The 24,873-nt window shown below is 41.2% G+C and overlaps 2 protein-coding genes across 2 annotated transcripts in view; one reads left to right on the top strand and one right to left on the bottom strand.

Annotated features, from left to right (window-relative positions):
- Positions 1–3,232: 3,232 nt before the first annotated feature.
- LOC107382059 (ribosomal protein S6 kinase alpha-2) lies at positions 3,233–24,507 on the bottom strand. Its single transcript, XM_015954042.3, has 22 exons — positions 24,170–24,507; positions 20,541–20,657; positions 17,772–17,853; positions 16,086–16,166; positions 14,304–14,383; positions 13,961–14,067; positions 13,844–13,881; positions 13,597–13,739; positions 11,862–11,932; positions 11,437–11,525; positions 10,141–10,205; positions 8,898–9,000; positions 8,631–8,776; positions 8,388–8,510; positions 6,816–6,905; positions 6,389–6,547; positions 6,132–6,293; positions 5,936–6,012; positions 5,612–5,729; positions 5,442–5,498; positions 3,952–4,032; positions 3,233–3,611 (listed from the first exon to the last, which is right to left on the bottom strand). The coding sequence occupies exons 1-22, from the start codon at positions 24,272–24,274 to the stop codon at positions 3,456–3,458; spliced, it is 2,250 nt and encodes a 749-aa protein (XP_015809528.3). The 5' UTR covers positions 24,275–24,507; the 3' UTR covers positions 3,233–3,455.
- Positions 24,405–24,873, top strand: part of LOC139071640 (uncharacterized) — a 26,188-nt gene continuing 25,719 nt past the window's right edge. The window contains exons 1-3 of the mRNA XM_070554428.1: positions 24,405–24,420; positions 24,481–24,625; positions 24,692–24,809. Coding sequence (XP_070410529.1) covers positions 24,405–24,420; positions 24,481–24,625; positions 24,692–24,809 — 279 coding nt within the window. The remainder of the gene's footprint in view (positions 24,421–24,480; positions 24,626–24,691; positions 24,810–24,873) is intronic.

Genomic DNA, 24,873 nt, shown 5'->3' with positions numbered 1-24,873 from the left:
AAAAACTAGTAAAATAATCCAAAATTAGATTATATTTTAGCCAAACTACTTTAGTTTTCCCCGCTGGGAGAATTTTTTGTACTCCAAACAGGAAAATTTGATCGCATTTAGGAATATTCACCTTATTTAAGTAGTGCTGCTTTTGCAGATGCGATTTTAGAGTAAAAATAAAATGTCCAAAACAAGTTTTTTATTACTTTATTTAAACTCTGTTTTGCAGTGTTTGGCTAGGTTTAGAGAGGTTTCATGTCATATAGAAGATGTTTATGGTTCTTTGGTGTTTTTGGGCCATGGGATTCTCCCCAATAGGAACAGATTTACACCCAAGTACAATGACAACCTGCAGTAAACTTCTCAGTGTCTTTGTTTGTCACTTTTAGATGTTTGGAGCTCCTCCACAAGACAAGACACAAGACGTGGACAAAAGCCCATCCTGGATCCTCCAGATATTAAAACGAAACCTGAACCACATCAGCAAACTGATCTGAAATATCAAAATTCCACTTTTATGTACGTCCTGAATCTCCTTTATGACCAGGATGTTGCAGTCAAGTTGAGTTATTGTTTCTCTTTCTCTTCTCCCCGCACCCCGTCTCCTCTTTCGCCTTTCATCTCTCCCCTCCCGACACCTTCTCTCTGCTCTTTCTGTTGTTTGGTCTTCTCTTGTCACTCCACTGCAATCATCCTTGCAGGGGGGCTTGTCATCTGTATCTACTCATATCCTACAATCCCTTCTGCGCTGAGCACTACTGCACTTAAATGTCAGGCCTGATGAGCCTGCCACACCCACCTGACACATCAGCGCAGTGCCTGCTAAAAGCTTTTATGGAGTGTGAGCCTGCTGGTTGCTTCAAATTAAAGACTTTCTTCGTGTTCTCCTTTTTTATGATTGGGGGGGGGGGGGGGTGGGATTATAAGAGTGCACAGACAACTTCTTGGAGAGAGATAGAGATTTACTATGAATGGTTGCCATCTAGTGGCTTTTAATCCGACCTGAAAGCTTCAAATCAGACAGCCATGCAGGCCTCGTCCACCTTAGAGAAGCTAATACATCTCGATCTGCCTGCTTGTGTGCAAAATGTTGCTTTTGACATTAAAATGAACAGAGTGAGGCTCCCGATTAGCAGGATATTTAAAGTGTAATTAGTGCATGTTACATTTCAGATAATACAACCAACAACTTCAGAACAATCTGGAGAGTCTGAATTAGAAGGTCATAGTATCTCCTGTTTATGATTAAATGGGATTTTCCTGGCTGAGTTCTGGTTAAATATAAATAATCTTTGCTCAACATGTTTGTTCTAATAAATCTGATTATAATTAGATGTTGTTATAATGTAGATTAGGATTTAACAGATAGAAAAAAAATTCACCTCGTGGTCATAATGTTACGAATGTCCAGTGGAGCTCAGATTGAGGACTGATGTTGTCAGATATCAGATGTTAAATTTAGGTTTGCTAATTCCTTCTTTTTTATTATTGTTATTATTATTATTATTATTATTATTATTATTGTTGTTTTGTTTTTGTGGTCATTTTTTAATAGTAATCAAGCAAATTCAGACGTTATTAGCATTATTTTGTTTTTTTCCCTATTCATTTGCATTTTGTATTTTGTAAGAACTTAGTTAAAATGAGTTTTGATTTAAATAATCTGTGTGAATTGGGAATGAACCTGTTGATTGTTCCTAAACGGGCTCTGAGATGATGGTGGGTGCCAATCTGTAGTTTATAAATAAACAGGGCTGGATGTTTAAGGATAATAAAACAACATATTTGTTATGATATTTCTGTAAATTAAACTAGTTCAGGGAACTGTTACTAAAAACAAGAAAAAGAGACATTTTACAGAATAATACAATTTGACACAACCATTAAGGTGTGTATTTGTAAATGCTCTGATTATAAATGCGTATTCATGGAACTTTGGTTATTTCATGTGATAAAACGCCGAAAATGAACTCAGTTGTAAAAGTTTGTTTATTTTATTTGTAAAACTTTAGCCAGGTGTTGACATGATGTGCAACTCTAAGCAAATGGAAGCACAGCACAAACCCGCACTGACAGTCTCGGTGTGTGTTCACCTGCAGCTGTGCAGTTCTTCACACACCAACTCTAGGCATGTGCAGTTTGGGTTTTAAGCATCAGTGTGTACATCCTAAATTAGCAAACCGTATGTACAACATTTCCTCCTGCAACAAAGTAAATGTAAAAATGGCGTCTGTCCAGGCTACATGACACAGAATCTATGCATCAGTAAATGTGTGTACACAAGGGCTGCTACTCATGTAACTGTACTTAGTTTGATCTGCTTATGGTGAGTGAAAAAGTAAGAGTGGGATTTATTTTAATGATAAATGCTAAAACACTGGAAAGGTCCAACACAACATTATTGCTACTGCATCTCAGCCGTCCACTGTCTGATTGAAACTCAGTAGAATAAAACCGGGGATCAGGAATAGACAGTAACACAGTGGGTAGAAACATTCAGGCTCCCAGATACTTAATAACAGAACTACAGGACCCCATTAAGAAGGAAATAATAAATAAATAAATAAATAAATAATACAATGTGCAGAATGCAGACATATACAACATAAAGAAACGACTTGTTGCTACTCAAATGATGCTTTGAATGTGTCATGATGAAGTATTTCTCATACTTTCCTGCTTTGGTTAACTGATTCCTCTTATCTGCGACGGTAGCAACTTTAAATCTTTTTAAAAAGTGAGGAAGACTAAAATTACCTAACACTAGAATTAAGAAAAAAAAAGAGCTGGTGTCATATTTGGATTAGGAATAAATCCCTGTTGAGGAATATTTACAATATATTTACATCTTTGACTGAATCAACGTTTACTGAAAAGAATATTGAGTCATTATTAAATAAGTATTACTGTGTAGGTGGCTGCTTATTAACTTTAGCTGAAGTCTAAATAATCCAGCTACTTTACTACTTTCCCTTTATGTACTTTTATGTTTTCAACCTTATTTGATCCAAATAAATGGTGTTCCTATAAAAATCAAGGCTTGTCAGAATATATTGCACTGTGTTTATTGCACAAAGGTTTCCCTACATGTATGAATAAAATATACTATTTATTAAAACGAATACCTGTTATAGGGGAGCCAAAGTGAAATTTCAGGACACTTTAAATACAGCCTGAAACTTCTGCAGGACTTATCAAGGCATCTGCTTTTAAATAGGAGACCTTCTCTATTAAAGCCACTTGGATGAGAGTCCTCTCTTTTTATGAAAACACACAAAATGATTTATATCACAGTGTTAGATTAGTTTACATTTGAAAAAAACATTTACACCATGAGCTGGGTGAACCAAAGCCTAAATTGAAGCCAGTATGAGCAGGAAGCTTGAGTTTGGCATGGTTTGTGCTTTTCAAAATAAAATAAAAAGTCCATCCTCATTAGTGAGGACTTCAGCGACCCTCTCACATCACTGACTCTCTTCAGGCTCCGAGGTGGTGGTGCTGTTTTGACTCTCCAGCTTTTTCATGCCTCTCCGCTGAGCCAGGCTGGAGGAGTGCACGGGTTCGAGGACCGGAGCTGGAGCACAGCGCTTCAGAGCAGCGTAGGTAGCAGACAATGCTCCCTGAAGGGAACATAAAGGCAAGTGCATTGGTTTAATCTGGAGAACAACTCAACAAGAGACAAACATCGCCACCTAGTGGACGGGAAAAGGCATTTTACAGTTTAGAGCACCACACATTAGTTTGTTTTCAGATGAATGTTGTTTATTTGCCAAAAATCTGAACGTGTTTTGCTCTTTTAGCAAAATAGTTTTATAGTTCCTTTGCATATTTTTAGCATGATTTTGTAAAATATTTATTTCTTTTTTTCAAAAGTATTTCTCAACAGAATATAAAAATAAAGATACATTCAGAGTGATTGAGCATTTTAGCAAAAGCACTCGTTCACAGCGGACCGCTGACCTTGACGATGACGGCGTCCTGTCTGGTGAGACTCTTGTCAGAAAGCTGTTCTCTCTCTACAATCCAGGGGTGTCGAAGAACCTAAAGCATGAAAGCTATATGAATTTATTGCTACAACAAGGACTTATATAATCTATATCCAATAAAAACTAAAGTAATAACTTTTTGTAAGTACCATAAGATACCCTAATTTTTTGACATCTTAAAAAAAACTCCAGTACTTGAAGGCCACCATCCTCCATGTTTAGGATGTTTCTCTGCGCCAACACACATAGTTTTAATTAGTGGATGATGAACAGGCTTCTGCAGAACATGAAGACCTGCTGATGTAATGAAACAACCATTGTTTCAGATGTGCTGGAGCAGTGAAACCACAAAACATGGAGGAATAGGAGACCTTTGGTGGCCCATGGGGACTTGAGTTTGATAACCCTGATTTGAACATTATTGCAAAGGGTTAAAAACAGGTGAGGGGGGTAGCTGCTCTGTTAGAGAGGCACATTTGTAAGGAAATGTTACACATATTACACATTTCAAATTTGTGCCTGTTAATCACAAAGATATAATAACTGATTTTGCTGCGGCTGAGCTGTTTTATCGTTTTTCATGAAGTTGTAAAATATAACTATTTTGCAAAATAAAGAAATACTTTGATGTCTTTATTAATTTCAGTGGAATCATAAAAAACATTTCTGTCAGCCTCTTTTTTCAATTTCCGGTCATTTCATTCACATGCTTTGGGTCTACGTCTCACATTGACGTGTATTCCCCGTAAGCTTCCTCCCATTGGTAGTGTTTCAGATGCAAAATGGAGGCTAAACTGTTCCCCACATTGGGTCCCGCAACGTCACAAACTCACCGGAGAATTGCAGGGCCACTTGTGATTTCTGCAGGTCACGTAATAAAAGACAATAGCATTTATCCAAAAAGGTCTGTGGGTCATTTTCTGTTCCGTTTACCTCGGCTACAGAGTTTTCCCAGGTAACTAGTTAAGCAACTGGAAATCTGCATATGACTTATTTGGAAAGTTTCCAGGTGTTACACAGCCTTCGTGTTTGACTTCCTGTCTGGCCTGATCTGAATGACTGAGCTTGATACATTCTGGAAGCGTAGTGCGTACATGATAAACTCAGAGTCAAAGTGACACGTCCTTCACCCCATGCAGCCAAACGGCTGTGCTGCACGGCTGGTAAACGCACCTATCCACTATGACAACGGCTGATTTCTGCATATTACCCTTCGCGGAAGGACCTGGTTAGGCAAAATGATGGTAAAAAATCTAAACTTATTAATGCATAAGATCCGCCCTTTGCATGGGGGGCCCACAGGGAGATCCAAGCTTGCTGACAGGTTGGCACTTGCCCACCTTAGACTCTCCCTAGAACCGCCCCTGCCAATAACAGTAAGCCAACCAACTTTTTCTGTCGAGAACCTTATAACAGTGTAAAACTGATTGAAGTCCTTCACAGAATAGAAAAAAAGAATAAAACCTGTGGGGCAGTAAGACGCTGGTGAGGGTCCACGTGGAGCATCTTTGTCACAATGTCCTGTAAAAGAAACCCAACATGCACATATATAGTGTTAGCATGATTAAACAACATCAGAATCATGTTCCCAAGGTGACTGTTCAGATAGGAATGAAGAAGCCTAAGGATGTCACCTTGGCAGCTTCTGACACCAAGTCCCAGTTCCCTCCTGTGATGATGACTTTCCCACTCCCGATCTGAGCCAGAATCTCCTCAGCAGTGTCATTATGGCTGCTGGCATACGGGCTGAAGCTGAAAAGATATTATAAAGTGTCATAAATGAATGAAAACAAAATCTCAAAACACTCGGGAATCTTTAGTGTGACAAGAGCAAAACAAGTTGTTTTCATATACCAGGAGATGTTATTGTGGAAACAGCATCAGAATGATGATACTGCATGGTTTTATGTGCCGAAAGTGGGAGTCTGCATAACAAAAACCCTGTTAGTGTTACTGACCCAGCTATCATGGTGTAGAGAAGGATCCCCAAGCTCCAGATGTCACAGGCTGCATCATAACCCTGCTTTTTCAGAACCTAAACACACAAATCAGCATGTTTAGTGTTTATTTTGTCAGCTGCTTTGTTGTTTGTGATTTTTTTGTAGAGATGATGCATGTTTTGTCTTGCAATTGTGATTATTATTAGTATTATACCTCGGGAGCCATGAATGTGGCGGTGTAACATGGCGTCATCAGCAGACCGTTTTCAGCTCTGAGCTGTTTAGCAAAACCAAAATCACAAATCCTGATGGATTCTGGGAGTCCGCCGTCATCAGCGTAGCAAATGTTGCTGGGCTTCAGGTCTCGATGCACAACCTGATGCAACAAAAAAGGCCAAATCTAATGGTCACTGGAACTTTTATAATGCAAGTTTCGCCGCATCAGAACACCTTTATGTCTATACACCTTACCCCTTGAGAGTGTAAATATTCCACAGTTTTTGTCAGCGTGCAGACGATGTCTGATGCATCTCTCTCTGTGAAATCTGGAAGTGTCAAAACTCTGTCCAGCAGCTCGTTCCCTCTGAGGACGTCCAGGACTAAATAAACATACTGGCCATCGTCAAACACCTACAGGCAGAATAAAATAGGCAAAAACAAAACTCTATTTAAACAACTCTGCAATAAATAGATAAATAGATAAATAAATAAATTATAGATATTGAAAAAGATGATAAACCCATCCTATTCTCTTAAGTGTATATGCTGCCTTAATGAGTGAATTTCCCCACTTTGGGATCAATCAAGTATTTTCTTTTCTATTCTATTCTATTCTATTCTATTCTATTCTATTCTATTCTATTTTATTCACAAATTTGACTTTGTGTGATATACTTACATCCCTCAGGGTTATTATATTTGCATGCTGTCCATATCTCAACAAAATCTCAATCTCCTCTGATGGATCTTTCTTGGTTCTGTCAATAATCTGATGAAAACAAACGAAAAACAAACATAATTTTATATATTCTGAAGAACCGTATCTTATTTTTACGGCACATTCATAAACAGCACAGCAGCTGACCAAGTGCTACATGAAAGGTTCAAACAACGGGACAAAATACAGCATTCACCAATCAGACAATCAATATTTAAATAACAAGAGAAAAATAACAAAACGATTAAACAATAAAAGACACAGTAGATAAAACGGCTAAGCTAAAAGACCATGAAAACAAAGAAGCTAGGTGACGCTGTTATAAAATAAGAAAAACATCAGCATGAGACATCTGTGTATCTTTCCTAGAAAACAACTAAGAAGGATCAAAACAGTGTGACAACAGGGGAGGTGTAAATGTTGCATTTCCATGACAGCAGGAAAAATGCACATTTTGTGTAGTTTTAACTAAATTCACAGACTACGACCACTAAATGCATTTGTCTGAGAGCATTCTTAAAATATTAAGTCTTTCTGAAACACTGAACATGTAGAGTTTTTACAGTATTCTTATTATTTAGGCCCGCTGTAGGCTGAGATATTACTACTTGCATTTAATCAAATAAATCAAATGTCATTTAAAATTTTCATTTCATGTTTTGAGTTGGAAAAGGGTAGAATGCTTTCTCCAGGTCAGGAATGAGGTCCTGCCTCAAGTGGGGGAGTTTAAGTATCTCGGGGTGTTGTTCACGAGTGAGGGAAAGCTGGAGCGTGAGATTGATCGGTGGATTGGTGCTGCATCTGCAGTGATGTGGGCGTTGGACCGGTCCGTTGTGATGAAGATTTATCAGTCATCTACATTCCTACCCTCATCTTTGGTCACATATACAAGTAATGAGTTTTCTCCGCAGACCATCTGGGCTCTTCCTTAGAGATAGGGTGAGAAGCTCGGTCATCTGGGAGGGTCTCGAAGTAGATCCGCTGCTCCTCCACAACGAGAGGAGCCAGTTGAGGTGGCTCTGGCATCTGGTTATGCCTCTTTGGTGAGATCCAACTAGGGGGAGACCTAAATGAAGACCCAGGACACGATGGAGGGATTATGTTTATCGGCTGGCCAGGATCCATGAACGCCTTGGGATTTCCCAGGAGGAGCTGGCCCAAGTGGCTGGGGAGAGCAAAGTCTGGGCCTCTCTGCTTAGGCTGCTGCTGCCGCAACTCGACCCAGTTAACTGGATGACAACAGATGGATGGATTTAAATTCTCAAAACAAAACCAAAAATGCATTTAGATGTTTCCTGAGAACAGATGCACTATGTTCTTTAGAGTTGTAAAGACATGACACCACTGCGTTAGCCAGAAAAGTGCTGATGGTCCAATTATAGACCGGCATGTGAGATAACTTGCTGATTTATAAATAAAATCAATAATTTCATTATTTGAAGTGACAGTACTAACTACTGTTGACCCTTTTGGCCTCAATAAATGTTCTAAATGTTTCCTGTTCTCCTGGAGAGCATGGTGACATTCACCTACCTTTACTGAATACTCCACGGCTGTGACTCTGTGGTGACATCTTCTACGGACGAATGCTCCCGTCCGTTCAACTTCTTCCTTCAGCTCATACACGTCTTTGAAGGCCACATCACCACGAATGTGCTATCAGAGAACGCACACAAAACAGTTTTATAATGAAATAAAATCTTTTTTTGTGAACAAACTAAAGCTTTTTACTGGCTTGATAGAATATATTTTAATTAGACCGGTTGTTATAATGACCTGTGCTATGGGGTTGATGTTCACCTCCTGATGTGAAGGCGCTACAGGGGCGACGCTGGCCTCCTGATTGGTTTGATTAGTGGCCACAAAGCTGAAACCACGAAACAACTGGTGCGTGTTTGCACTTGGGGGGATGCCGGGGGAATCTGGACACCGAACGACACAAACACAAAGAAAAGTTTTACAAAACCGCATTAAAACATGTTCATTTATAAGTTCTGATTTGCGTCTCTGAGCCTGAACATGTTTGTTGCATATCTGAGTGACCTGTTGGTGTTCTGGAAGTGAACTCAGGGTCAAAGTGGAAAGTGTCTTCGGGTCTTCCGACAGTCGGTTTGAACGGCGGTCTCATCTCCTTCTTGTACAACTTCTACAGAATAAAACACAAAATGTTACATCAGAAACAACTGACTTCATCACAAAATCAAACACGACCCTCATCACTGTAAATAGACTGGTGTTCAGAATCAGAATCATAGGTGTGGTAAGCATCTCTGATGTCACATAAAATGTGTCAAAGTCCATCCAGTAACACAGAACCCATACAAGCTTTAATGTCAGTGTGCAAATAACTGATTAATAAAATATTATTATAACTAAACAAAGTGTAAATCAGAAATGTGCAACAATCTAAGGCTGCATAAGGATGACTGGTGTTTGTTTTCATGACTGTTGACAACTGCTGGTTTCTGCAGTTTCTACATGTGGCCCGTAGGTGTCACCGATTCAACACCGTTCTGTTGATCCTAAACGCTGCAAAACTTTGACACATTATTTAAGAAACCGTTTAAAGAGAAACTCTAAATAAGAGCAATTTTAGAGTAGAGAATAATTTATTCCAAGCATCAAAGATGTCAAGGGTAGATGATGATGATGGAATGTGTAATTGGTAGAAACTATCTGACTGGAAAACTTTTGTAGATATAAAAGAAAATAATGACTGATTCATGATGGTGAGCTGCCGGTGAGAAACTCAAAGGTATTCTTATAAGGCAACACAAGTTACCCAAGTCGGAAAAGGATTGAAGGCTTTCTCCAGGTCAGGGAGAAGGTCCTGCCTCTAGTGGAGGAATTCCACTATCTCAGGAGTGAGGGAAAGATGGAGCGGAAGAACGATAGGTGGTTAAGTGCTGCATCTGCAGTGATGCAGGCGTTGTACCGGTCTGTTGTGGTTAAGAGAGCTGAGCTGGAAGGCGAAGCTCTCGATTTACTGGTAGCTCTACGTTCTTACCCTCACCTATGGTTACAAACTTTGGGTAGTGACCAAAAGAACGAGATCGCGGATACAAGCAGCCAAAATACGTTTTCTCCGCAGGGTGGCTGGGCTCTCCCTTAGTGTTAGAGTGAGAAGCTTAGTCATCTGGGAGGGGCATGGAGTAGACCCGCTGCTCCTCCGCATCGAGAGGAGCCAGTTAAGGTGGCTCAAACAACAATGGATGGATGGAAGTTACCAATATGTAATATATTATGTTTACTAATTATATTTTATCCTCGTTAATAAGGAACTTACATCCCAGTCTATTGATGCAAAAAAGCGATGTCTTTTAATTTCTTCAATTCCATCTGGACCGGCACCTGAGGAACAGAGAGAGGCCAAAAATATTTGAGTATATATGTGTGTGTGTGTGTGTGTGTGTGTCCTACAATGCCTTTTGTCAGCCTTTGACTGGAGAATGATTGCATTGCTATCATGTTATTTTTAAGGACAAACATTATGTGAAAGAAATGAAGTGAAGCCCAAAATTGTAAAGAATAAGGGACAATGTGTAGTTTTTACCGTTAATCTCTGGGAATATCCATCAAAATTTTGGTGAAAATGAGTAAAATTTTCTCCAGTCATTGAAAATTATTGGTGGTTTTGTACCAAATAACCATAAAAATCGGCTCTAAAGTACAAAGGCTAGCGTTTTTGGGGGACGCCATATTAGACGCCATGTTTCCTTCTAGCCGGCTGGGGTCCTGCGCCTGTCGATGATGTCACACTAGATGATTGACCGGACGTATGACTTACAGAAGTTACGTTACCACACTCAAAAACATTTAAGACAGTAAGAAACATGAATTTATGAACAAAACTGCTAAACTCTTTTCAAAACGTTTGTGAATGAACAGAATCGAAAAAGAGATGCACTATATTTTGGCTGAGCGGTATTGATGTAGTATGATGATGTCATCAGCAGGTGCAGGACCCTGAGCAGATCAGGAGACTACAGCGCCAGAAAATTGCAATCGACATTGCATTCTCTCAGTGGAATTAACTGAAGGACCATCAAAATGTGAGGAGTCACGCCGAGGCTGCAAAACTACCCTGAAATGTACGCTCTGCCCCCTAGTGCCAGGAAACTACACACTGACACTTAAAAAAATAAAAATAAAAAATAATCCTTTGTAGTGCAGTGATTTTATATTTTCACAGTTACTCTACTGACATCCCTCATTTATAATTTTCTGACTAGTTTTCAAAGCTTTCTGCACTTTGGTTTCGTACATATTTGCAGACACAAAATGATGTCATCACTCTTAATTTGAAACATGCCAGCAACAGATAGCAAAAACTGACAAAGTAATGAATAAATTTCAGTTTTTAAAATGCGTACACGTGGCATTACTTGATGGGAGACATTTGATTAAAAAACTTGCATTTGAATCAAGTTTTGATCCAAAATAATCCGTTTGATTTGTTTCTATGATCTGGACCTGCTTTGTCAATAAAAGTATCTAAAAAAGTAGGAAAATAATCCGCCACTGCGCTGAAAAATATTTGTAGTTTTAGATTATTGATGTCCAGTGTTTTAATGTGGCATACCCAGACGGTTAACGGGATTCCTCTTGAAGAGCGCTCTTAATAAACTCTGAACTTCTGGGCTGAGGAACTGTGGCATCCCGAGTTTTGCCCTGTGCACACACATGGAGATGCAGCTTCATGCAAATGCAGAAAAGACCAGTGAAATACTTAGGATTGTTCTGATGATTCAGCTAACATTAATCAAACAAAGAAAGCACTTTAACATGAACAATCGTTGCAGTTTTGTTCTACTAATTATGTAAAATCTGTTATAAAACTGATTTAAAAAACCAGTTGGAGAAGAAAAAAATGAATATTTAGACATTTTAAAGCCTCAATAAGTTTTTTGTATGTATGAAAACAGATGCAATTATTTTATTAGCCATAACAAAAATGACCCAAAACCTTGTAGTCGTTAACAAAATATTTTGAGTTGTTTGTCTCACTTCAGGATAAGCGCCATTGTCTCCTTCCGATCCTTTCCTTGAAAGGGTAAAGATCCCGTCAACATTTCAAACTGAAAAAAAGCAAAAATTGACATCTGTCAGAACATCAGCCATCCAATGAAGAACTGGGAGCAGAGAGATGATTGAATTTTCATTAGTTTATTGATTTTAGCGGTCGGAAAGCCACCAAGGAGGAACAAATGCTAAGCTGTGAGTGAACTGTTCATGACCTCGGATTTAAAAAGGATGGCAAAATAATGTTTACTGGTTCTCACAGGGTGTCTGCGACCTTAGGAAACCTCAAAAATTAAAGAATAAACATTTTAAGAATGTGATTGGTGAGGTCTTATTGTCAATGCAGCAGTGATCAGTAACAAAAACAGGAGCTTAATTATTTTTTTAAGTAAAAAACAAAATTTTTTAAAGGTAGATAATGTAAGAATGAAGTAAGAATGACATCCTGTGGTCCAATTGGGTACTGCAGTTTGGTGAGCCAATCACATCACTCTATCGGTTTGGCGGGCCAATCACATCACTCTGTCGGTTTGGTGAGCCAATCACAATGCTCTATCGGTTTGGTGGGCCAATCACAATGCTCTATCGGTTTGGTTGGTGGGTTGTAACTGCAACTGAGCAAAACTAAGATGACGACGGCTCGTTTAAAATGGCCTTGGATTCAACTTGGGTTTTGTTTGACTCAAAAGCAGAGAGGTACTTCAGTTTTTATTTGAAAAATGATGTATTTGCGTCTTCTTCGATGGAGTATGTCAGACTGCCCCCTTGACTTTGTCATTTGTAGTGGTGAGTACATCTTGTTGCTTGTCGTCCAATAGCATGCAGAGACAGTTTGAAAGACAACCACATGACCGAGAGCCGTCAGTGGGTTGTGACCAGACTATATATTCACATATAGCTTCCCATACTGACTTACTGTACCTATAACCGCTAATTCACACTGAACGCATCAGCGGAGCAGAGCGGTCCAGTACACACTGGGAGGATCCCAGCAACAGAGCCCCTTCTCTGCTGTGCTCCTCACTGGACTCGCGAGTCACAAAATCCTTCGAGACTTCTGCCGTCCACCATTAAACCAAAAAGAAGGAAGCCACATTTGATATTGCTCTTTGATGTCATATATAATGTTGTTCCTCTCCACTGCCAGCATAAAAGCCATGAAAAACACACCGCTGCACTTCTGGAACAATGCAGGAAGTCAGTTAGTCGTTAGGTCATACGTATTGACACAATCTACATAGATATGAAATTGCAATGCAGCAATAGTCTTTTCTTTTGAAAATTACCAGGGGTATTACACTGAAACCGTGTGTGATTTCCTGTCTAGCCCCATGTTCCCTGCAGAAATTGTCATGTCCCAGAAGCGGCTTGCAGCAAAAACAGAACCTGATCCAATCTTTAGCGGTGTGGCGAGCCACTTCAGGGTTGTGCCTGAATATTTCAGCATCGCAGCTGGTTTGAATCACCCCCGTAGAATATCATGGATTATAATTTGAAGCAGGGACATTCTGCTTCCATTCTGCGCTGCTGATGCTTCCAGTGTGATCTCGCTTGGTGTAACCAGATGTCAGTGACTGCATGTTAACCTCCTTCCCCGCATTAGTAACATAAACCAGCAGGCTAACAAAACAAGCTGATTTTAGCAGATTAACAAACTTAATCTGGCAGATAAATTAAGAAGGCCAAATAAGGAAATCAGAACTTGTGTGACTTAACGCACCATAAGTACCCCGAAGGACCACCAGTCTGCACTTTGTGTGTGTCCTCTCCTGTTCACAACCTCAGGAGCCATGTACTCAATCGTTCCACAGAAGGAGTACGCTCTTTTGTCATGATCAATGGCTTCTTTACTCAGTCCAAAGTCTGAACAAAGACACAGAGAGACAGCACGGATCACAGCGAGACAAATACTTGCAGGAAAAACTCAAAGACACACATTTGTTTTGTTTACAATTGGATGCACTAACCGGTAATCTTTATGTGTCCATCTTCATCTAGAAGAATACTGAAAAAAAAAACACTCAAATAAAAAACAAAGTACTTTTGAATATATTATTGGGATATATAAAACACAGTAACAGTACTTTTCAGGTTTAAGGTCTCTGTAGATGATCCCTAGACTGTGAAGATGGTCCAAGGCAAGAGCCAGCTCTGCAAGGTAAAACTTCACATCCTCTTCAGTAAACATCACCTGCACAGGTGAGGAGATGAAGATGTATTTAGAGTCATGCATCAGAAAAGAACTTCCGGCTGCGGCAACATGTTTTTTACAAGAAAGCTGCTTTTATCCTTGAAATGTCTGACAATTTACAGTTTAAAGCAACACATTTACAGTTTCTGTTCATAATGAAGAATCCCAAAAACATTACCACAAAAGTGACAAACCAAATAACAAAAAGGTGTTTTTCAGGAAATAGTTCATGATACCTCCTTTGACAGACGAGTGAAAAGGTCTCCTCCTCTCAGGAAGTCCAAGATCAGATAGAGTTTCCCTTCAGTCTGGAAGGCTGGACACACACACACACACACACACACACACACACACACACACACACACACACACACACACACACACACACACACACACACACACACACACACACACACACACACACACAAATGAAATCTTGTTGCCATGTCGAGACTGTGCTCTCCTGAGGAAACCGTGTGCATGATTTAGGTGCTGTGAAAAATGTCATAATAAACTCTGGATGTGATGAACTGATGAACGTTTTTTTTAACATTTTTACTTTTCCAAGAGATCATTTAAATTATTACTTTTCCCCAGCTCTATACCCTTGCAAGGGTGATGGAGGGGGCATGGGAGTTTGCCCAACCAATCCACATGTGCTTTGTGGATTTGGAGAAGGCTTATGACCGTGTCCCCAGGGGCACCCTGTGGGGGACGCTCCAGGAGTATGGGGTGGGTGGCTTTCTGTTAAGGGCCATTCAGTCCCTTTACCAGAGGAGCGTGAGTTTGGTCCGCATAGCCGGTAGTAAGTCGGACCTGTTCCCGGTGAGGGTTGGACTCCGCCAGGGCTGCCCTTTGTCACCGGTTCTGTTCATCACTTTTATGGACAGAATTTCTAGACGCAGCCGTGGTGTGGAGTGTGTCGAGTTTGGTGGCAGGAGAATCTCGTCTCTGCTTTTTGCGGATGATGTGGTCCTCCTAGCTTCATCCAGCTGTGACCTTCAGCTCTTGCTGGGTAGGTTCGCGGCCGAATGTGAAGCGGCTGGGATGAGGATCAGCACCTCCAAATCTGAGACCATGGTTCTCGACCGGAAAAGGGTGGCTTGCCACCTCCGGGTCGGGGGAGAGGTCCTACCTCAAGTGGAGGAGTTTAAGTATCTCGGGGTCTTGTTCACGAGTGAGGGTAGGAGGGATCGGGAGATCGACAGGCGGATTGGTTCGGCGTCTGCAGTGATGCGGACGCTGAGCCGATCTGTCGTGGGGAAGAGGGAGCTGAGCCAGAAAGCCAGGCTCTCGATTTACCGGTCGATCTACGTCCCAATCCTCACCTATGGTCATGAGCTTTGGGTAATGACCGAAAGAACGAGATCGCGGATACAAGCGGCCGAAATGAGTTTCCTCCGTAGGGTGGCCGGGCTCAGCCTTAGAGATAGGGTGAGGAGCTCGGACATTCGGGAGGGACTCGGAGTAGAACCGCTGCTCCTCCGGATCGAAAGGAGCCAGTTGAGGTGGTTTGGGCATCTGGTCAGGATGCCTCCTGGACGCCTCCCCGGGGAGGTGTTTCGGGCATGTCCTGCCGGCAGAAGGCCCCCGGGTCGACCCAGGACACGTTGGAGAGGTTACATCTCCAATCTGGTCCGGGAACGCCTTGGGGTCCTGCCGGAGGAGCTGGTGGACAAGGCCGGGGAGAGGACGGCCTGGAGCTCCCTAGTTGGGATGCTGCCCCCGCGACCCGGACCCGGATAAGCGGAGGAAGACGACGACGACGACGACGACTTTTCCCAAACTGCTGAGTAGACTGGTAGTATGTCAGCTCCCAGATGCACAAAGCTAATGAATAAGTGAAATCTTCTGACTGTGCATCACAAAAGAGAGTTCAGAGGGTCAAGTCAAGGACAAATAAAGACACTTAGATGTACACACTTTGTAAAATGAAACACCACAGCATCAGATTTGGCTTGCTAAAGAATCTACTGCATCAAATTAACATTTTATTTGAATTTTTATGACTGTCTCACCGTAGTGCAGTTTAACTATAAAAGGGTGGTTGACTTCAGCGAGGATGTCTCTTTCCATCTTTGATCGCACCCGATCGCGAACTGAGAAGGAGAAAATAAGACAGAGGCATTAAGTAATCTCAGGTTTACACGTGCATGAACTCTGAAAAGAGAACATGAAATGATATGGGTGAAAAAATGTCTAATACGTTTTCTGTTTCATTTCCAACATGTTGCTGTTTTTTATTTATTTATTATTTTTTGCAGATAAAACAAAACAGTTTGATATAAAAACAGAAAATCGGGATTTCAAAAGCAAAGATGAGGAGGAATTCACTGCAGTAAGTGATGCTGCAGAGGCAAAAGGGAATAAGACAAATATATGCCTATGTGGGGGTGCACAACAAAGATTCACCAGTGGTGAAAACACCTTCAGGCAATGCTGATTGATATGGTGAAAAACTTCATAGTTTTAGAACAATTCAGTCTACTTTTGTTTCAAATCTTCTGAAAAGCTCAGCTCATTTTAACCCTCTCAGGCTCAAAAGAAGTTTTGATGAAAGGACGAACAACTAAGTCCTTCAGGGGTACTTCTGATTTTAAAAATGCTCGTAAAATACGTATGGAGTCACCAGGTAGGTAGGCTTTAACATTGCAAATCTGCAACGCCTGCCTCCAGAGGGTTAAAAAGGAGTTTCTGAGACAAATTCCTCATCCAGATGAAAACAGTTAAAGGGAAATTCTGACTCATCTTTGCAAGACGAAGCCAAACCAAAATCTGCATGTGGTTCAAAACAGAATGCCTCCAGTGCAAACAAGCTCATGTGTTCATCAGCGCACTGAAAATGTTTCAAGAAAAATGTTCTAAATAAAAATAAACGCAGGCAGAAAATTAGCTCCTAAAACCAGAAAAGGTCTCATAAGATCCTTAATATCTTAATGTCTTTAAACAGAACAACTAAATGAATCAGGCCTCACAACGTTTGAAGTTACATGCATTGTAAAACACTTTATTCGTTTAGAGCTCATCTTTTAAGTCATTTGATATATTTTCTGGGTTTTAAATGATTTCTAATGATTTAAATGTTCCTGCCTACACAGCTGCATGCATGACCTTAACTGGCAAACAGGTCTGAACCTGTGACACAGAGCCGCTGACGTCTAGTTTAGATGAAGCCACAACAACCGCATCTGTCCCTCTGACGGGGTGAGATTGTAATTTTCTAGTTCCAGAGGTGCAGATTAAGAAGATTAAGATTCCCACAAAGACTCTAGATTAGAATAACCTGCTTTCCCAAATACCGAACTTTAAAATAATCCAAGTTGTTGTGAGGAAAAAACATGTTGCTCTGAATAAAAAGAGTACAAACTAACCTGCTTTACAAAAATCTCACTGAATGTAGGGCAGTAAAACCATCTGCTGGTCACATATCTCATTTGATTTCTGCATGAAAACCCAATTCCACTTCAAAAATTACAATTCACTTTCTACATTTTCACTTTATTTTTTATTTCAATTGATCTTTTTTTACTTAAATTTCTTAAATAAGTTTTAATCCAAATGGTTGCAATTTAGCCACAACTCAATAAAAAGTTAGTGTAGATATGATGTGTCATTAGTGTTGCCAGTTACAATTCTAAATTTGACTTAGAGTCATTGCTTTGTTCATTTCTATCCCTCAAAAGGACCCAGTTGTACTGTATTACCTTTGAGAGTGGCCTTCTTTAGGACCTTCATGGCATAGAGCTGTCCTCTGTCCACACCTCGGATCTTCCTGACCAGGAACACCTAGGAATAACACAGTTTGTGAGACTTTAAAACAAGTGTTTTCTATTGACCACACCAGAAAGATGAAGAAGGAACCAAATACTAAACTATGTGAGTTTATTTAGATATTCTAGACCAACTTTAATTCATTTTACTTCACTATTACCTTTAATAAAATGGCCATGTGAACTCTATCACAACCAGCTAAAGTTCAATCAAAGGCTGCCACAACACTTAGCTGTGTAACCGGGCCACACTGTGACTCGACCTCAATTGTCTGCCTGCAGCCTTGGAAACAGCCTCCACTTGTCAACGCTTCTTTCTGGGGTATTTCTCTTATCTGATGGCACCATCTAGTGGCTGACAAGCGTATCACACAAAAACGCTGTTCCTCTGTTTTTTTAAGATGGCAACTTCACATTTCTGTTCATAAATGTGCTTCTGTAGCCAACAAACAGAGCTAAAACACGCTGTTGCACGAGTATTATTCTCATGTCATGCTGTGTTTTCATACATTTATATTTTAGAGTCGTACTTGTTCGTGAAAAGTTAATCAACGCTGCATCGGCTGAGGTATTCCTTAAATTTGAAGCGTCTAATGCTGTTGGTTAGTTCTGGTCGGCGCTTAGTTTCCTATTGCATGGCGCTCCGCATGGCAGGGGCCGTGCTTAGCAAAAAATGAAATAAATAAAAAGACGTATTGCTTACATTATATCACAGTACATGATAAGATAATCAATTTTACAGATTTCTGACAAATCATACATAATTTCTGAAAGAGGAAATCTCTGGAAAGCAGCTTTAATGTCTGCCAGGTTTCAGTGTCTGGTCTGTCCAGACCTCTAATGTACAGCAACAAGTCAGCCAGTGCACCTCAATTCATTTAAATAAGATTAGTGATCTCTGGAGCCGTCGTCAAGGCAGCTAATCTACAGATAATTGGAAATGGAAGGCTTATCATTAGCAGATCGTAAACAGCAAACACACATGCCAGCATCAAGTGAATCCCTTTCTCAAAACTCAACGTACGTACATCTTTAATGGGCTGTTTTTCAGAGTCTCCAAATTTGAAACCACGATTCTCAGCCAGAAGAAGTGGAATGCTCCTCCCTCCAGGTTGGAAGAGATTATTTGCCTTAAAGAGTTTAAAGATCTTGGAGTGTTGTTCATGAGTAATACGATGGAGCAAGATTTGGACCGATGAATCAAGCTTGGTCTGCAGCAATAGAGAGGTAGCTCTGGTCTGTTGTTGTTAAGAAGCTGAGGATCTACCTACTCTAACCTGAGGTCAAATGTATTCATATAAAACTTTCTAGGGCTCTACACACAACCAGTCATTCACCAGCACACGCACACATTCAGATGCTGGTGATGAGCTAATGTAGTCTCAGCTGCCTGGGGGCACACAGATGCCACCGGTCCCTCCGACCACCACCAGCAGGCAAGGTCGGTCATATTGCTTGCTCAAGGACACAATGACTGCAACAGACTGAGCAGAGTGTGACCCTCCAGCTACAGAGTGGACACATAACTCCTCTATCACTATCGCCCTCGCCCATGACTGAATTGAAGAGATCCAAGCAGTTGCAAGGAACTTCTCTTAAGATTGTCAGACTCTGCCTTAGAGATAAGGTGCTGATCCTCCACATCGAAAGGTGGAATCTGAGGAAGTGTGAGCTTCTGATTAAGATGCTGTTTGAATATCTGTATATTGGGCATGTCCCACTGAAGGAGACCCAGGGAAAGATATAAAACTCACTAGAAGGATGAAATATCCTCTTTGGTCTGGGAGAGGTTTAGGTTCCCCCAGAAGGAGCTGGAGAGTTTCACTGGGGAGAGCTTCCTACTGAATTTGTCACCTCCATGACCCAACCTTCAACAAGCTGAACAAAATTAATGGATGGATGTTCTTCACAGTTTCGTTCTTGGCTCTTATTTCCATAGGTAAGAATTAGTGGTCTTGCAGCACACAGTGAATCCACAACAGCAAAACACAAATCGAGAGTTGAATGATCCATCCATCCATTCATCCATCCATTTCCCTCTGCTTATCTGAGGTTGGTTTGCGGGGGCAGCAGCCTATAGAGACCCAGACTTCCCTCTCCCCAACCACTTGGGCCAGCTCCTCCAGGGAAATCCCAAGACATTCCCAATCCAGATGAGAAACATAATCCATCATGTACTGGATCTTCCTCTGGGTTTCCTCCCAGTTTGATGTGCCCAGAAAACAGCAGGGAGGCAGCAGGAGGCATCCTAACTAGAGGCCCACGCCACTTCAACTGGCTCCTCTCGATGTGGAGGGGCATCCGAGCCCCTCCAGCATGACCAGGTTTCTCACCCTATCTCTAAGGGCCCAGACACCCTATGGAGAAAACTAATTTCTGCTAATAATCTTGAAAATGCAGTAAACACAACCCAAGTGGGAGACATACAAATGATCATCTAGGCCAGCAGCCTTAGATGGTTCTGATACAAATGAGTCAGCAGTTTTGAAGAAGCCTGTTCATGATCCAGTCATTTCAACCCATTGAGCTGAAACAGGGAAACATTTCACACATCCAGGACATGAGGAGCAGAGTTAAGGACCCCTGGAAGGCCTCATCAATTTATAGATGATTATGTCTGGTTATTCATTTCTATAGTGACCATGTTCCATCAGTTTGCTTGTGTCCTTCAACTGCAGATTTGAGGGATCACAGTTTCAGCACCTTTCCATAGGATCCTTGTCCCAGCACCTTCAGTAGTTGGAACTGGGAGGGGTCTGCTTTCTCACAGCCCTCTTTGACGTGATGGCTGATGTCGATCTCTTTAAGGACGCTGTCATCCTGAGGAATGAGAGGCAGACTGTTAGGTTCTAATATACGCAAAGAAACTACAGAACAAATATGAGAAGCTGATGAAATCCAGATGGATATGGTTACTGAGTTTATTCAATGAGTAGATCAAATTATAAGCCACCAAAAAGTTGATTTAAAGACCACGTTCACTTGTTTTATCAACACATTTGCACTGGCCTCTAGAATGAATGAATTCCTTGTAAGTTGGGGAAAAAGCTCTCACACTCCTGTTTCATGAGATAGAAGTTAGCCCAAAAGGAGTGAGGAGCAGAAAACATCAGGTTTTGATGTTTTATTTCCACAAATAACTCAAGTCTGAAGGAGTTCTGCTGTATTGTGGAGTTGCTAATGCTAACAGTTAGCTTCTACTACCCTAGATGTTCTCTACTGTTTCCTGGACGCTAAACCTCCAACAGCCTTTCCTGTCGTGAGCCAAGATGTACGAGTCCACGGACGCTAATTTTCAGTGTGACATAGATTGGCTTTTCTAACCCGAGCATTCCCAGTCTATTTTCTGTCGTCGGCTAATGCAGGACGGCTGCTTTCATATTTAGCCAGCAGAGTGACGATCATATTTCAAAAATATCAAGTAAAAAACTGTTTCTCAGTGAACTTGCTCTTTAACAATGTGTCAAATTAATGCTGACTAAACATTTGTGTTGGTCAAGGGTGAACAACTCAACAGTGGTATATGGATTACTGACAGGACTAGACTAGCAGAATATAATTATTTTAATGGACTCTATTTGTTTTACTGGGAATTTGAGAGAAATGTTTCAGCTGTCATGACTAAAATAAAATAAAAAATGCATTAAAATAACATGTAGAGTAGAAACTGGAGTAGAAATGACTGATTGGTAAAATAATTTTCATTTATGAACACAGTTATCATAAAAATGACTGAAAAGAAGTGGTGGAAGTGCAATAAATTGTTGTAATTGCATTATGTAAATGTAATAATAAACCATGCATAAAGTTGATCAGTGAAAACAGCATTTTTCTTTTGTATAATGGTAATAAATATAGACTAGGTTTCTTTTTGAGCTGTCTTTGATATTCAAATGCTATCTGAGATCTCAACTCATCTGAATGCAAAAACAAATTGATGTTCATGCTCAGCCAAAGGTATTGATCATGTCCAAATCACTTTTCCTAATGGTCCATTAAAAACTTCTGTATTGGTGATCCCACATTACTTAGTGAAGTGCTGCTCCGACGCCTAGCACTCAGCATCTTATCCTTCACTTTGCTGCAACCGGACACTACAAACCATACTGACAACAATCTGTGTATACACCCACCATAGTATGCCTGTCAGGCACAAGGTACCTCTGCTCTAAAGCAACTTCAGCTTCATTCTCCAGCGCACGGTGACAGGGAGACTCATTTACTAAATTAATGTCACACTCAATTAAAGCGAACTTAAATCTAGCAACTGAGTGCATAAACTCATTAGGAAAATACGTACTGAGGTGATAGAAGCGTGAAATAAAGCTAATTTGTTAAAGTCTTGCGCAAAAAAATGTTTTTTTTTTTACTTCTGACAATTGGGGACCTACTATCTATTAGACTTCATACAAATGAGCCATTTAGCATTCAATTTTCTGGAAAAGGAACTTTAAATAGCTTGTGCACTTGTATTGAGAATATAACAAAGGAGTTGTTTGAGTGATGCATATATGCAAACCTTTGATTTCTTAGGTTTAACATAATCCAAGACTAAAATGCCCTCAAAGTATATATTTCCCTTGTGCAAAACGTTTGTTTCACATGGTAATAAATCATGTTGTTACATGTAGAAGATAAAGTGTATTTGTCCCCCCGTAATTATGCCCAGAAGCCATCTCTCAAAAGCAGCTTTAGTAGCACCAGGACATGAAATAAATGTGAAGTTTGTGAAGCAAAGACAAAGTTTAAGTCCCTGGAGTCATTATGGATTCACTGGCTGTAACCAGAGAGCTCGTCGTTCTTCTGAAAACAATTTTATTAATCAATAGAAACACACTTTTCTCAAATCGCCACGGGAGGATGTCTTTCCAGCTACACACTCACCCCCAGATGTAATTACATCTGGCTCCAGGAAGGCCAGAAGAAGAAACATCAGCAAGGTTTCACACTCACTTACAAAAGAAACAAACGAGCAGCACTAAAAGTTCACCAGGTGTCATGATATGCATCAAAATTTTACCTCTGAAAGGATGAGGAATCTAAAATATGTTTTCTCTTTCACAAGCCTTGATGCTGGCTGAAGATTTCCATGGATATCGTTTCCAAACTTGAACCACAAGTTCCTATTGGAAAGGTTGGCCGAGCTTTCAGTTCTCAGACTTTTGGAAGCAGCTTCCCGTTTCAATCGAAGAGGCAGAAACTAGAATTTTCTAAAACATTCCGTTTGATAAAACCTAAAGCAAGAGACAGAGGTGGGTTCCTCTGACTCATCCCTTTGGTTATGCTGCTTTAAGCTTAGCCTGTTGCAGAGATTCTGACCATATTTTGTCCCTCAGCCTTTAAAATCCCTTCTTTTCACCATCACTACTGCTTTTTTCTGCTTGTCTTTAGAAATTAAGAACAACTCCTGTCCTCTCAGGCTACAGTCAGGTCAGGTGTGGCAGAAGTTCTCTGAGTTTTTTTCCCCAACTGTCACCCATTGCCCTGTGCATGTTCAAAAGGGAAGATACAATGTGATTTGCTGGTTTGAGGACAAATCTGTAATAAATAGCATTAGGGAATCTACTGCATCTGATAACAGGCATGTCATGAGCTTGAATATGGGCCTGATGTGGACTGGACTTGAGGCTATGAAGCATTCAGCCATCACATTGTACCTGCTGGCTGCCAAAAAGACAAACAACAAAAGTGATGGTGGTCATCCAGTCCCACCAGCAATCACATGAAGTCTTTAGGATGATTTTATTTTGTTTATGTCCGGCCCATATGCATCGGTAGGTGCTGAAATGCTCAATATGCTCTCTAGTGTGTCTGGGCTATAAATAGAACTTTGCTGCTGCAGCTTTCACCTGAATCAGTCTGTCTGGATCTATTTATTGAACCACCTGCCTGCCTTGTCTTGTTTTTGCCCGTTGGAGAGTCTGTCCAACCAGATTTCCTGCAGCCTGTCTCACACTCTCTCCGCCAGGACTCATCTCCATATGGGCCTGTGGCTTTCCTGGCACACGAGGACAGGAGCATGGACCTCTTTATAAACCGGTTTATACCCATGTGCTCTCATCATCACACACAGACACACGTGAGATGTGTTTATGTTTTAATGATTTGGATTCACACAGACAGGTGCAGTTGTGATGCGGCCTGTTTCCAGAAGATTCCCCTTACACACACACACCAACACACACACACACACACACACACACACACACACACACACACACACACACACACACACACACACACACACACACACACACACACACACACACACACACTCACACACACACCAACACACACACACACATGCAGCAGAAGTAAATGATGTGACTGACCTCCAGCTGACAGAACCCAGCACTGTTCTTGTTCCGTGCAGCCTTGTTTTTCAAGTAGATTGAAAACCATCTCCGCACTGTAAATTTACGCGTGCTCGTATCCATGGCAACGTGGAGATCTTTGCATCTATCCCATTTTGATGAACATTTCCCTGCTGGGGGACTCCTAGGGTAGACAGGTGGATGCAGACAGTTCTTCTATTTGTCCCCCAGCTCTCCCGAGGACCCGCCCTCAATGCAGCAGCAGCTTGGTAGTTTCCCCATCTCCTCTCTGTTTCCTTTCAGTCTGCGTCCCCTCTGGTGTCTCCCAGGTTGCAGAGGATGTAGTCAGAAGCATTCTCACTGCGGGGATGATAGCTTCGGTTTGGGGATTGTCTGGTGCGTTCTGCAGCAGGCTCGCTGCATCAGGCTGCAGGACGCTGCGCTGAATAAATCTGTTCCGCTGAATCAGGAGAGGTGTGTGTTTATGTTCATCCCCCCTGCTGCCCTCCGCCTCCTCCCTCCCACTTCCCCCCTTTGCAGAACAAGTGATTGTCAGCAGCAGTCACATTATTGTGTGCACCAGCGACAGGCTCTGGACCCCTCCCCAGCCGCCTGTCCTCCCTTTCTGCCTCCCCCCTACAGCATACAGCAACAGCTGGTGAGGTCACATGCTGCAAACCTGCAACCGTACGCGTCTTTGCTGCACTTCACTGAGACAGAAC

The sequence above is a fragment of the Nothobranchius furzeri genome, chromosome 9 (assembly GCF_043380555.1).
Source record: "Nothobranchius furzeri strain GRZ-AD chromosome 9, NfurGRZ-RIMD1, whole genome shotgun sequence".
NCBI lineage: Eukaryota > Metazoa > Chordata > Actinopteri > Cyprinodontiformes > Nothobranchiidae > Nothobranchius > Nothobranchius furzeri.
The sequence above is the reverse complement of the archived record's forward strand: the minus strand, read 5'-3'. Positions and strand labels throughout refer to the sequence as shown.

What these genes read in the sequence shown, in the direction of transcription:
- LOC107382059 (XM_015954042.3), bottom strand. Translation starts at nt 24,274, where the DNA reads ATGGATACGAGCACGCGTAAATTTACAGTGCGGAGATGGTTTTCAATC. An exon ending in TATAGTTAAACTGCACTACG is followed by an intron (nt 14,384 to 16,085) that starts GTGAGACAGTCA and finishes GTGTGTGTCCAG; the next exon opens with CCTTCCAGACTGAAGGGAAA. An exon ending in CCGTGGAGTATTCAGTAAAG is followed by an intron (nt 6,906 to 8,387) that starts GTAGGTGAATGT and finishes TGTTTTCATCAG; the next exon opens with ATTATTGACAGAACCAAGAA.